Here is a 14,687-nt window from a genome sequence, read left to right as displayed (position 1 = left end):
GAGTCTCATGGAGTAGCATCTGATCTTTATAAAGGGAGGATGGACGCAGCATCTTCGACAAGCTATTGGACAGCTCATTACCAAAATAATACAAAATAAATATTTTAATAAGCTTTTTCCAAATTGATACACTGTAAAAAAATCTTTGCTGCTTACATTTTTTGTTGAATCAACTCAGATTTACAAGTCAACTTACTATTAATTATCTTGACAAGAGATGAGTTGCTACAACTTAAAAATGTCATGAAAATATATTTTCAACTCTGTAGTTATAACACCACAACTGTTGGATTATTGTAACCCATGGTTGCATAACAACAACCTAACATTGGGTAATTTTTAACCCAGCATGTGTTCAGTTCAAAATTTACCCAGCATGGGTTAAAAATAAACCAACCATTTTTAGAGTGTTCAATTGGTAATAAGTGAAACATTTGATTAGAAAAAAACCTTTTTTTAAGTAGATCCAACTTTCACTTTTCACAGTGTAAGAAAGCACAAGTATCTAGTGTCAAAACCAAAATTAAATCCTGGTCTTATAGTGCATGTTATTTCACAGCTTCAGAAAAGTGCATGGTAAATTTGAGAAAAAAATTGTTCATCAAAACCTCTGACATGATTTTTAAGCTGACCTTCTCAGCTGACATCATCAATTCCATCAGCCAATGTCGTCGAAAGATGTCTGAATCATAAAGGTCAAGAATTTCACAAGATCTTGGGAGCAATGATTTTGCATAAAGCCCTTCAAGGTTGTCTCAGTACTTGGGGCAGAATTGCACAAGTAGAAAGTCAACACAAAGACGCAGTATACGAATTTCGAGCGGCACAATTTCCACGAACACGCGCTTTTCCCCATAATCTCGAGTGGAAAATTTGCCCGACGCAACGTTAAATCGAGCGAGGACTATTGATTGAGGAACGTTATGCGAATACACGCTTTGTTTTTGATGTGTAGCCCCATTATAGAATTCAAATTCTCAACGCAGAACATTACGCACTTTCTTTACTGTAAGCCATCCATCCTAACTGTTGAAGTTTTAATGCTCTGTTGCACTTTCTCTGATCTCACTGTGCACATGCTGTTTTGCAAAAAAAAACAAAAAAAAAAACAGGATGTGTGGTACAGAAGGAAAGCAAACTATGTCCACCAAAGCATCTCTTACAGTTAATCATTAAAAACTTAGAAACACTTCTGAGTAAAATAAAATAAAATTTCCACTACACCAATCAGCTCCATCCATCTCTGGGTTCATCCTCTTTTCACAGCCACTTTTTCTGAGGTTTAAAATCCAATCGCTATTAGTTTTGAGGAACACTTGAAGCTAATCACAGTCTTATTATGCAAGTAAATGAGTTCATGTGATGTTCAAATCACATTAACTTTAACCCCGTTGTATTGTTTTGTTTAGTTCTATCCAGACATCTTGTTTAGTCCCTGTACAATGTAATTGATTTCTGTTGAACATTAAGAAAGAAATGTGTTTGAATGACAGATGTAAATTGTCTAATGATTAGAGTTGACTCTCACACATTCTCCTCTCACTTGTGAAGCTTGTTTGACATTGAAATACAAAGTAGATTTAATGAACTTTAAAGAAACGTCATTAGTCGGTCCATTAGCAGAATCGGCTTTGTGAAAACTGCTCGAATAAAGGACGGTTGCTCGAATGAAACCGTCTCACATTAGAGCCTCTTTTAACAGAAGTATGTGTTTATTTCACACATTGTCAGTGATGCGTTCAGCCATGCACCAAAAATAGTTAACACAAGAACATTCTGAGTCATTGTTACCAACACAATAATGTACATAATATATGCACAACCTACATGCAATGCATTAGGCAGTTGTTTGCATCCGTCTTTGCTATCATGTTTCTGTCCTCAACCTCATCCACACACGAATCAGGATTTTCATTTTTGAGTGAACTATCCCTTTCAAGTAAAATATTACCTTGATGAATCAGCTTTTCCAGAGAAACCCTGCAGGCTGATCAGCCTTATCAGCTTTGGCAAAGATGGTCCACCAACTAACAGCAAAGAAATTTCATACTGGTTTACAGTAGGTTGTTTTCTCATGCGCTCTTTATTTCACACATGGTTGGGTCAAATATGAACATTTCTTTATCTTTTTTTAGAATATGGTTGCATACGTTTCTTGGCATTGAACACTTCTGTTGCTTGTATCTATCAAACCCACGTTTATTAAAATCATGACTCACCAGCTGATTTCCTTAAAGATGTTCTGGAGGAGGAATTCAATCCTTCAGCTTGTGCAAACACTAAAAACATTACTAAGCTGACCATAGTACTGCGTCTGTTGTATATTTAAGTTCACTTATAGTGCTCATGTAGACTAAACTTAAACTGGGCATGTTCACCTAGTGTATTGAAAAAATATTATTACACAGAGTATTAAAAGAATTCATGAGCGACTCTGTCCGTCACTGACACACGTACATTACTTACGTTTTCATACACACTGAAACTTATAATATCGACATGTTGACAGGACTAATACGTTAATTATTTACGTATTAACAGCTTTACAGAAGTAATTCATATTCATAAATATTAAAATCATGGTCATTGACGTTTCTTTCTCATATTAACTCTTTCCCCACCATTGATGAGTTATCTCGTCAATTAAGAGAAAAAAAATTCCCTGCAAATGACGCTTTCTTGGCGAGTTTTATGGTAATCTGATATTCTGCTATTATCCACTAGATGGTGCCATTATCCACTAAATACTCAATTTATAAAAAACTGAAGTAAAAACTAATTTAATTAATTTTAAACTCTGTGAATGTTTTGATAACCATTCTGAATCTGATCTCTAACCATATTCCTTCACAAAAATGAAATTATTTTAACTTTTTGCTCAAAATGGTATTTTTGAAGAAACCTAGAAAAGGTTATAAAATGAGAACAAATGAATAATAGGATGAAACATTTGTTTGTTTGTTTGAAAGCAGACAGTCTTTTCTTTTATTTGATATATTTGTATGTTTATATATTTAAAGAAGAAAATTTTCCTGGAAGGCATTTTGTGAAACTTTTGTGAAAATCACAAAAAAGCAGGTGGGCAACTTTTAAAAAAAAGGCTGGGGTGGAATGAGTTAATGACACTTTTTCAGTCGTATTATCTGACTTATTTATTTGGTACAGTTTACTCATTTACATAATAAAATGTTTATGTTTATATATATATATAAAATGGTTAATCTTTATGGTATGAAAGATTTGTAAATGTTTATATTCTGTATCTGTAAAAACGTAATAATGCTACGATTAAATGTTGCAAATACGTCTACATTGTACGCTTCAGAATCTGTTCATCAGTTTTTAATGCATAGCTGGGTAGATATTAGACAGAACACACTGTTGAGTCATAAATAAACATATACAGTACAGTACAGTACAGTACAATAAACACGTGCACTGATAACTTAACAGTGTGTTCTGGGTTAAAAACATCACTATAAAAAATGAAGTCACCTGGTTGCCTTAAAATTTTGAGTTAATTCAACCTAAAAATATTAGTTGACAATTTTACACAATTTATTTTTGAGTTAACAAATATGTTTAAGGCAACCGGGTAACTTAATTTTTTTAAGTTAAACAAACAAATCTTTATTTTACAGTGAACCCTGCATTTTTTTGTGTGTATTCTCTGATCAAGCATGCATCAAAGTATTCAGGTGCAAAGACTTATGGGTAATCATCACAAGACATTATTTTAAATTAATTACACTTGAATTTTTAAGTTTTAAAGTTAATTTTATTACATTATTTTTATTTAAATAGTGGGTCCGAAATGTGCAATTGTAAGTAATGGATAGCCATGATGATTACTTGTGTTACAGGTTTTTCAGAAGAACATCTTTGTTACACAAAAACTGATCCTGAAACATTAAAAACATTGCATAGGGGTTTAAAAACTATATTAGGCACATCAAGAAATTAAGAATCATGTTCATTAAACTAAAAGCTCACATTACGATTATTTATTACTAGCTGTTTGTTATCCTTACTTCACGTTAACAAATTTTTACCTTATCTATATACAGCAGATATTAGCGTCAGCATGCTATAACCGAAAGTAAATGTTAAAGATGACATCATTTGTGTCTTACTGTGCTAAACGTTCTGCAACAGTGCCAGGCCACTACAACACATGAGGACATGTTAGCAAGCTGATTTAAGGCTTTTGAGGAATTAGAGGTGTTTGTAAGGGTATTGTTAAGTTAGAAGTCCTGATGATATTTTGGTCTACAAGAGATCCCACCTACAATCTAAGTCTATAGGTTATATTGTCCATCTCATCATGCACCATTTAAAAGATCAAGTGCTTTGACAGTTTTCATTGTTAATTGTTGATTTTATTATGTTCACACACACACCTCTGTTCTTTCATGGCTTGCGAGAATGACTCCTTTTCCTGTCACCCATAATTCCATTTCCTTTTCTTATTCCCCACCCGTGACACTTTAGACGGCGGCACAGAAAATCAAGTGCTTCTATTGCAACCTCACTTCCTGCCATTCACTGGCACTTCCTCCAGGAAGCATCTGCTGCTCTTTTATAAAGCTGCCCATTAGTAGAACAGAATAATACCGCATTATTCAGGACACATTAATACGGAGTCGGTCTCCTGTAAACACCCACTGAGGTCAATCAACACGCTTTGAATTTGACGGCATTGAATGTGAATTGTAAACATGGCTATACTTCTACAGAAAAGAAGGTTCCCTGATGCAATGAGCAATGCATCCGCCTATTTTCTTTTGGCATTGTTTAGTCAGTGGGTTCTGTCACAGACCCAATGTAGAAGAAAATAAATGCAAAGTTACAAAGTCTTGCATTTTGTAGTCATATGGAGTGGCTTGAAGTAGTTACAGTAGGATGTTTTCCCAATAAAGCCTTATACAAGCCAATGGGTGTAACACCGAATTTCACCCACATTTACATTTGTATCCAAAAAGACTTACAAATGAAAAACATAACAATCAGCCCACATTTCTTCAGTACGAGCTTATGTTTCACTTTTCTGTGGGAGTTTGGCAGTGAGATTGTGTGTTATGAAAGCTTAAGTTTCACTAGCAAATCATTTTCCCCCCGATTGTTTTGCTTCCAAAGCACCACCACCCAAGAGGAAGTGAATGGCTGTATCAAGGCAGAGCAGGTTTCCTGGGCTTGTTGTCTTGGGAGGATCTCACAGAGGAGGCTAAGAAAGCAAGTGAAAAAAAAAACATTGTCTGCCGAGCGAGCGAGCATAACACATTCGACAGAACGCAAGACATGGAGCTGCAAACGAGCTTATATCTCGTGAGCTTTCTGAACCTGGTTTTTGGTTTCCCTGAAGCATTGTACAGCGTTCACCCGAACAAACTCTCATTCGAGGAAGCTCAAGCTTTTTGCACGCCCGGTGGTTATCTGGCCAACGTGAGAGATGCGCAGGATTTTGACAGGATCCAAAAAGCAATCTGGGATACAAACAACAAAAGTGTCACATCCTTCTGGATTGGACTAAAGAGGAAAAAAGGTCAATGTGTTTTAAAATCTAAACCTCTTAAAGGATTCCACTGGACAGCGGAAGACAGTGAAAATTTTCATGGAATTACATGGAAAGATGGACCTTTGGATACCTGCACAGAAGAACGTTGTGGACTGCTTTCGGTGGAGTACGGTGACTCCAGTACAAGAAGCATCGGGTTGATGGACTTGGCCTGTAAACAGAAACATCCTTTTATTTGCCAACGAAACGTCCAGAAGATATGTCTCCCGCCATCTATCTTTAGCACACATGACATCATCGACAACCCAAACGATCCGTACACCCGTCAAGTAACCTGCAGTTCTGGTGCCAAATTCACATTGACGTGCTCTATAGATCTGATGTGGATTGTCGATGGCAATGAAAATGTGGATGTATCTCAACTTTGCCTGCAGTGTAAGAGTGGCTACAGACGGGATGCGTCCGGAAACTGTGTGGATATAAACGAATGTTCTGACAAAAATGCTTGTAGAGAATCAACGACGCCCACCCCGGACCTGAAAAGTGACGGCGTGGTTCCAACATATTTAAATGATAAAAACGATGCATCTCTGAGCAATAATGTCAATACAAATGGGACAGCAGTAGAAATTGAAGGACACAATGGAGATATTTCCAATATTGTGGTACCTTTGATTATTGCACTGCTGATCCTTGCGGTTGTGCTGGTGATCGTAGCAGCTATTGTGAAGTGTTTCCTGCATAGGCGCTCTGTTAAACGGGCCAAAAGAAAGGCGGAGGCCATGGCTTTGAATGGGTCGAGCTCCACGGAGAAGGATCATGAACATATAAATGAGAGACTGTAAACTGTGCAATATAAGTTGATCGGACACATGTGGATTACAGATGGAGTTAACCGGACGATTTTCCTGTACACCGTGAGGTCTTTACACAGAAGTGTTGTGTTTATTTACTGCCAATTTATTTGAAATCAGGGTGAATGTGAAATGCCAATGTGAATATGAAATTTTGATCTAAAAACTCATTGGTTTATACATTTATAAAGATTTTTTTATTCGAAAGTTTCATTGCTTATATTTAATTGTATAAAGTTTTTTGAAAGCTGTAGATATTATGGGGCTGAAACTGCTGAAATTTCTTGTTTTCCAATTTCAATCCAGCATTGGGGCAAAAGGGACAAACCTAACCTATTGGGTTGTAGTTTAACCTATGCTGGGTTGTTGCAACCCAAAATTCAGGGTTGTTTTAACCCATTGTTGGGTCAAATATAAACAACAGCTGGGTTTGTCCTCTTTTGACCCAACACTGATTTAAAAAAAAATCCCAGCATTTTTTTTTTTAAGAATTTCTTTTTTATATAAAGTTTTATATAAATAAAAATAATGTTGAAGCTACCGTAAGAGGAAATATTTTTCGAATATCATGGAAATTAACCATATTAGCTAACAGATAAGTCTGTACTGAGGAATGCACTTGACTTTCTAAGACAGTGCCAGTCTCTTTAAAAAGCAAAAAAGCCTAATTTGTTTTAGCCAATTAGAACACTTGTAAGTGGCTCTCAGCCAAAGAGTTTGGCACATGTAGTTGCTTGGCTAAGCAATAGAGGATTGAAAGGCTGTTTAAAACATTTTTAGGTTGTTGTCCTTTAAACGCTATCTCAAGGCAATTCATACGCGTTTTACAAGGTGGCTAATTCGTAATAATTAGTATGACCACATGTTGCACATTTGCTTTTGCCCCGTGATGTTGAGGTTGGGGGTGGGGTTTCGTTATTGTTTATTCTAATAATAATAATAATAATAATAATAATATGTTCAATGGTATAAATTATAGACTGCGTACAAATTTAAATGAATTAGCCAGCTTGTAAAATACGTACGAATTCTAATTGCTCACAGTAGCTTTAAAGATGCACTCAGTTTTTAAATAAAGTAAGTACTATATAGTCATATAAGCTTTCCTTAGGCTACTGATATGTTTGGACTTTTCATTTAATTAAACTGTACAGGATTTAAATTAATTGTTATGCATTTAAGAAGTAAAGCTTTTAAAGCAGAAAAATGCTGAGTGCACCCTAAAAAAACAATTATGTTTTCAATTAAACAGAGGCGGACACTACTTGCCTATTTTAAGTACATTTTCCAAGCATCTGTGATTTATCAGAGTGTTTGTCTTGGGAAAAAATGTACTTTACTTTACTAAACAATCTAAAGCATAGAATCATACTGTGTATTCCTTTTATATTGCATATTAAAATTGATTTAATACCTAATTATATAAAAATTGTGTAATTTTACTTTTCTTGAGTAAAAGTACAAAAGTACTTTTTACTTAAGTAAAAGTAAAAAAAAAACGATGTTTAATGTACTTAAATATTAAATATAAACCAAAAACTTGAAATTATGAAATGTAGTGGAGTAAAAATTATAATAATATGCTTTGGAATGTATGTTTTCTAAAGAAAACACTGATAAAATATGAATACTTAAAAAATTACTTTTATGTAGAAAGTAAAAATACTTACGTAGTATCCGCCTCTGCAATTAAAATTATAGTGAACCAAAATACAATAAGAAGTACATACACCAGCCTTGTATTAGGAGGACTTGCTTATCAAACACAACAAAAACCAAATTTTTTGGGAATGACACAAATATAAATTTTCACAAAGTCTGCTGCTTCAATGTTTTAAGATCTGTTTGTCAGATGTTACTGTGGTATACTGAAGTATAATTACATTCATTTTATAAGTGTCAAAGGCTTTTATTGGCAATTACATTAAGTTTATGAGTCAATATTTGTAGTGCTGACTCTTCTTTTTCAAGACCTCTGCAATTGGCCTTGGCATGCCGTCAATCAACTTCTGGGCCACATCCTGACTGCTGGCAGCCCATAATCAATGCTTGGAGTTTGTCAGAATTTGTGGGGTTTTGTTTGTCCACCCTCCCCTTGAGGATTATCCACAAGTTCTCAATGGGATTAAGGTCTGGGGAGTTTCCTGGCCATGAACCCAAAACGTCAATGCTTTGTTCCCAGAGCCACTTATCACTTTTATGCTCCACTTTTATGGAGCTTTATGCTTCATCATGCAAAGGCATTGTTTGTCACCAAACTCTTTTAGGATGGGAAAAGCTGCTCTCGGGGAATGCAAGATCTGGGCACCACCAATGCAGATATTGCAAATATTGACTATTTGCATAAAACTTAATAAACTGTCATGCAAATAAAAGCCTCGGACACTTATGAAAGGCTTGCAATTTTACTTCATTATACCATCTGACAGAAAGATCTAAAAACACTGAAGCAGCAGACTTTATGAAAATTAATATTTGTGATGGCTCACATGGATATATTTGTAGCAATTGCCAACAATGCATTGTTTGGGTCAAAATAATTTTTCTTTTATGCAAAAAATCATTAGGATCTTAAAGGTGCAGTGTGTAATTTTTAGAAGGATCTCTTGACAGAAATGCAAAATAATATACAAAACTATATTATCAGGGGCGTATAAAGACCTTACATAATGAACTGTATTGTTTTTATGAACTTAGAACAAGACCTTTTTATCGCCATTTTGTGCCGCCATTTTTCTACAGAAGCCCTTAACGGACCAATTTTTTTACTACATTGTCTCCGACGTTGACATGTTTGTCCGGTGGTGGCTACTGAAGCTTTTCTATGTGTTTGAAAAGCGAGGGGTGAGCAGTGGACTAAGCCGTTGGTTGCAATTTGCAGCCTCGCCACTAGATGCCGCTAACATTTACACACTGCACCTTTAAGTAAAGGTCATGTTTCATTAAGATATTTTGTAAAATTAATTTATCATTCGTAATATTTATTGCTCAGGACTTTATTTGGACAACTTTAAAGGCATTTTTGCAGCTTCCGATTCCAAATTTTTAAATAGTTGTATCTTTTGCCAAATAGTGCCTTATTTTAATACCCAACATCAATGGAAAGCTTATTTTTTCAACTTTCAGATGATGTATAAATCCCAGTTTCAAAAAATTCACCCTTACTGGTTTTGTGGTCCAGGGTCACATTTGTGTCATTCTCAAAACTTTTGGCCACGGCTGTAGATGATCTCACAGGCTCCAGATCAGTTGTCAGTCTGTCAGGACCGAACAATAAAGGATCACAACAATCATTAACTTACAATGATTCTGATTTTTCTGATTCCATCTACACAGATGACGTCATTGTGATGCACACGGAATTGTGATTGGTCCGCTTTCTCGCATATATTTACATATTAAATAAATAATGAGCTTTCTCTCCACTCTACATTAAAACTTTATATTTTCCCAGCACTGCAGTGGTCGGTATTTTTTCATGAAATGCAAATTTTCCTTAGTAAATGTTGTTATTTAAATTAAATACAAAACAAGGAACTGCATTTCTTAATGTTGATTTTTTTTGTTTAATTTTTTTCGTTTAAACAATAGTTTTTTTTTGTATCGTAACTTTAGTTCAACAACAAAGTCAAACACATCAGTAACACTTTATATGAAGATTTTTCATTTTTCTCAACAAACACTGAAATATAAAAATATGTAAAAATATATATAAATCATATTTTCATGAACGCACATTAACAAACGTAATTGTAAAGCATTATGTAAACTCATAATGTTTGTTAATGCAAGCAATGGCAGCTATTTTAAAGTGTAACCCAAACATAGAAACGAAACACAAATAAATCGCACATACTTCAAATGACAACAAATAACAAAACCAGCCTTTAACACTCCTCTATTGAGTCCTAGAGTGTTGTAGTTCTGGATGTACACGTGCCGTTCCTGTAAGTGCTGCCCGATTCCAGATTATCCGGCTGAAATTCGTCCACGCTGTATCCTCGACTCTTTAAAGCCGTGGCATAGTAATCTATGGGTTCCTCCGTGGCGTTTTCCCACCATCTGAGGCATAAAATCCTCTGGAAGGAGCGCCTGAAGTTGTCCGATAAGAATCCGTACAGAATGGGATTTGCGCAGCTGTTTGCATACCCTAAAATCACAGCCAGCTGACTGAGGGTTGCATTATGGTTCTGAACAAACACACTTACGAGCTGAACGATGTGAAACGGCATCCAACAGATGACAAAAACAGTTACCACCATCATCACCATGAGAGTGATCTTCCTCTCGGACTTTTTGCGCTGCTGCCAGCCCGCTTTCAACGCCACGACCCGCATCTTCACTATAATGAGGATGTAACACATGCATATGGCGATGACCGGGAAAAGAAAGCCCATCAGAAAGGCATATATCACGAACACGGCCATCCACTGCCTCTCGGGCTCGGGCATCTGCATGTTGCAAGCCACGGATCCGTCAGAATTTGGCGCAGTGGTGGAGAAGATGACGATGGGTAAGATGACCAGGATGGAGAACATCCAGACCCCTAAGTTGACCATTTTGGCGATGGTGGGTCTCCGGTACCGGGCGGCTTTGATGGGATGCACCACAGAGATGTACCGGTCAATACTCAACACTGTGAGACAATAGATGCTGGTGAACATGTTGATGGCATCGACGCTTAAAACCAAACGACACAGGAGAGACCCGAAGGGCCAGTGGTGAAGTAGCGAGGAGGTCACCAAAAAGGGCACGCTCAACATGAGCAACTCATCGGCGATCGCCAAGTTCAAAATGTAGATATTGGTCGCGGTTTTCATCTTGGCATATCTGAAGATGACATAAATCACCATCGAGTTCCCACAGAGTCCGACCAAACACACCACGGAATAAATGAAAGAGATGAAGATCGCGCTGCTGCCGTGAGACTCCCCGTTATGCGTCTCGTTGGAGGAGTTTAACAGATACAAACCATCCTCCAGGTTCTTGAATGTGTCGTTGGGCAGCATTCCGACACTGGTTTGGGTCTGCCACGGATTTAAAGTACATATAGCGATCAAAGGACGCTCGCGCGCATGCTGGCAGAGTCCTGAACGCGCATTCCGTCTGTGTGTCGCTGCGGCGGTTTCAGCACCACGGACAGTTCACTCCACATCCACGCGCATCATATTCACAGACGTCAGACGCGCAAAATGACGCTGCTCGGCTTTTAATGGATTTGGCAGCGTGTCAAAAGAAAAAAACTAGTTTATTGACGCCAACCAGACCTTCTTTTGTCGATGTCAGTTTAATTAGAAACGCGCACTTTTATATTAAAAAAAGCTAAAGAAGTCTGTCCTGTTGCTTTTGTAAAAAGAAATGGCATGATTCATGAAAGGTTTTTACTAGTTCACGGAGAACATTTTCTTTCTATTTTATCTTAAAATAATGAATAAAGAAACTCCACATCTCCAAAAGTAATGAAAGGAAAATAATGAATGCAAATTTAATTGGAGTGCATTTAAATGAAGTAATCGATGGTTTCTACCTGCTTTCTACCTTTCTGTTGAGGTTCTTTGTAGTGAATAAAGTTTTTTAAAAGGAAGAATGAAATTATATGAATCTGTGTAAAGTGTTTAAGAGTCTGTTTAATTGCATTTTCGTAAGTTTGCCTCTGCTATTGTTTAAACACACCTAAGAGGCATCAACCATGTCACTTAGACTGCATACAATTTTCTAGATTACTATTAATATCTTATATGTGTTAATAAGACAACAGGTATTGGCTTATTTTTAAACTCAGTGTTGAAATCCTTAATAAAGCATGTTTCTCATGCTGTGACACAGCGATATAAATGTACTGCATAATAAACATTGAAAAAATAATTGGCTCAGTATATGAAGATCCTTGAGGCATTCAAGTGAACGCAGATATTGGCGTCCTTCGCCTATAATGCCCAAAAATAACAGCAAATCAGCTTTGTGTGGGAACGTATCTGTGCTTATTTCTGGCACCACCTAGTGATGGATTCACAACTGAAGAAAACAATTCTGCATTTTAATAGTAAATGCATACAGCCACTTCACTGCAGATATAATTTGTTTAGACGAACCCTTTTCTTATTTTTGTCTCTGTATCCAAGATACTTTTGCTGCCAATGAATATATAATACTCGTCTGCCCGCTCTAATTTCTAAATAATCCATTTTAGGATGACGAACAACAACCATGTTGCCTGTCACTGTTATTTCATATCTAATATTAGAGTTAACAAAGAATACATATACACCACCCCTCAAAAAATGCCATCAAGTTTAGGACTGAAGAATGATTGCAGTGATTAACATATTTCAACATGGCAACAAATCTTTCAACCCTAACTGATGCAGTTTGTAGCTTTCATTTAGGGATAGATTTGGGGTTTGCGTTAGGATGTACTTTTATGTTAGGATGTACTTTAATGTATTGGTTTCTATGTCTTTCTTTCGCTTTTAAAACTATTCTCGGCTGGGGTTAGAGGTTTGGATTAGGATGTCTAAAAATGTAACAGAAAGTGATTCTAACCCTAACCGCAAGCGACAATTGTAAGAAAATAGGAAAAAAACAATGAGAAAACAACAGATAAAATTACACGAGAAATCCGTGGGAGTGACACGGAAAAAAGCTGAATTCCAAAACATGGTCACAGATAAAGTGATCAAATTTTCCATGACTATAACACAGATTTTTGTGAGATCAGGTTCTTAAACAATCATGACGGTGTATCAAATGTATTTGGCACCACATAGTTCTGACTTTAAAGGATTAGTCCATTTTCTTAAAAAAATAAATCCAGATAATTTACTCACCACCATGTCATCCAAAATGTTGATGTCTTTCTTTGTCCAATCAAGAAGAAATTATGTTTTTTAAGGCAAACATTCCAGGATTTTTTTCATTTTAATGGACTTTAATGGACCCCAACACTTAACAGTTTTAATGCAGTTTAAAATTGCAATTTAAAATTACTCTAAATGATCCCAAATGAGGCATAAGGGTCCTAACTAGCGAAAAGATTGTAATTTTTGGCAAGAATAATTAAAAGTATGCTCTTTGAAACCACAACTTCTCATCTTGACGTGGAAAGGTCACGTGTTACATATACGAAACGCACATTTGCGGACTATTTTAACAATAAACTGACACAAATACATTAATTAGTATCATTCCACATACGACAACGTCGGAACGGTCCTCTTTCTCCACACTTGTAAACACTGGGTGTAGTTTCGTTATGTCATCCGTGAGCTCTTCACGTAATGAGGTATTACGTGAGGTCGCGCTGGCTCGTCACACAGCTGGAGGAAGATGAGAAGTAGTGGTTTTCTTGCCAAAAATGACAAGATCTTATCTAGTTTCGCTAGTTAGGACCCTTATGCCTCATTTCGGATCACTTAGAGTCCTTTGAAACTGCAATTTTAAACTGCATTAAAACTCTAAAGTGTTGGGGTCCATTTAAGTCCATAAAATAAGAAAATCCTGCAATGTTTTCCTCAAAAAACATAAATTCTTCTCGACTGAACAAAGAAAGACATCAACATTTTGGATGACATGGTGTTGAGTAAATATCTGGATTTTTTATAAAGAAAATGGACTAATCCTTTAACCCCACTTAAATTCTGTGATGTGCAGGAGAAAACTTTGTGGACTTTTCCATCATCAATAACAAGATCTTGGTCAAAAACAAATCCATCTTTGGATAGAAATAAACACGTAATACTGAGTAAATTGATTCTATGTATCGGAAGTTGTGTTTAGTTTAATCCACAAAATACTTTATGTCCCTTATAATAAATAATAATAATAATAATACATTTTATTTATAATGCACTTTTTATCACAGATCTCAAAGTGCTACAGGATAAAAGCAATAAAATTGAAAATTATGAAAATTAACCATGGGTTTACTACAGTTAAAACCAAAAATCCATGGTTACTGTACTAAAACCATGGTAACCATAAAATATATAATAAAATAAAATAATAAAATAACCAAGGGTTTGTTTTCAAAAACCATGGTTAGAGTAGTAAATCATGGTTTTGCTAATAGTAATCAAAATCTGTTACCAAGTCTAGGGGTATGGAGGGACGAACGTAACATGAATGGTAAGGTTTATAATGGATACTTTAGTAGATATTTGTCAAATTTTAAATAGCACAAGAAGTGCAAAAAGTCTTTTGTCAGAGGTATCTACTGATACCTCAGATTCTCACAGATGGAGACTCGTGCTGTCCTTGAAATGTAATGAGCCCAGTCATCACAGCACAATGTGTGAGAAACAGATGGACGAATTCACACT

The 14,687-nt window shown here is 36.0% G+C and overlaps 2 protein-coding genes across 2 annotated transcripts; one reads left to right on the top strand and one right to left on the bottom strand.

Annotated features, from left to right (window-relative positions):
• The first annotated feature begins 5,053 nt into the window (after nt 1-5,053).
• Nucleotides 5,054-6,910, top strand: clec14a (C-type lectin domain containing 14A). Its single transcript, XM_065253746.2, has one exon. The coding sequence runs from the start codon at nt 5,299-5,301 to the stop codon at nt 6,358-6,360; it is 1,062 nt and encodes a 353-aa protein (XP_065109818.1). The 5' UTR covers nt 5,054-5,298; the 3' UTR covers nt 6,361-6,910.
• Nucleotides 6,911-7,434: 524 nt separating this feature from the next.
• sstr1a (somatostatin receptor 1a) lies at nt 7,435-12,199 on the bottom strand. Its single transcript, XM_065253732.2, has one exon. The coding sequence runs from the start codon at nt 11,376-11,378 to the stop codon at nt 10,278-10,280; it is 1,101 nt and encodes a 366-aa protein (XP_065109804.1). The 5' UTR covers nt 11,379-12,199; the 3' UTR covers nt 7,435-10,277.
• Nucleotides 12,200-14,687: the final 2,488 nt, after the last annotated feature.

The sequence above is a fragment of the Paramisgurnus dabryanus genome, chromosome 17 (genome assembly GCF_030506205.2).
Source record: "Paramisgurnus dabryanus chromosome 17, PD_genome_1.1, whole genome shotgun sequence".
In the NCBI taxonomy this organism is placed as follows: domain Eukaryota; kingdom Metazoa; phylum Chordata; class Actinopteri; order Cypriniformes; family Cobitidae; genus Paramisgurnus; species Paramisgurnus dabryanus.
Note: the sequence above shows the minus strand (reverse complement) of the source record. Positions and strands in the feature narration are given on the sequence as shown.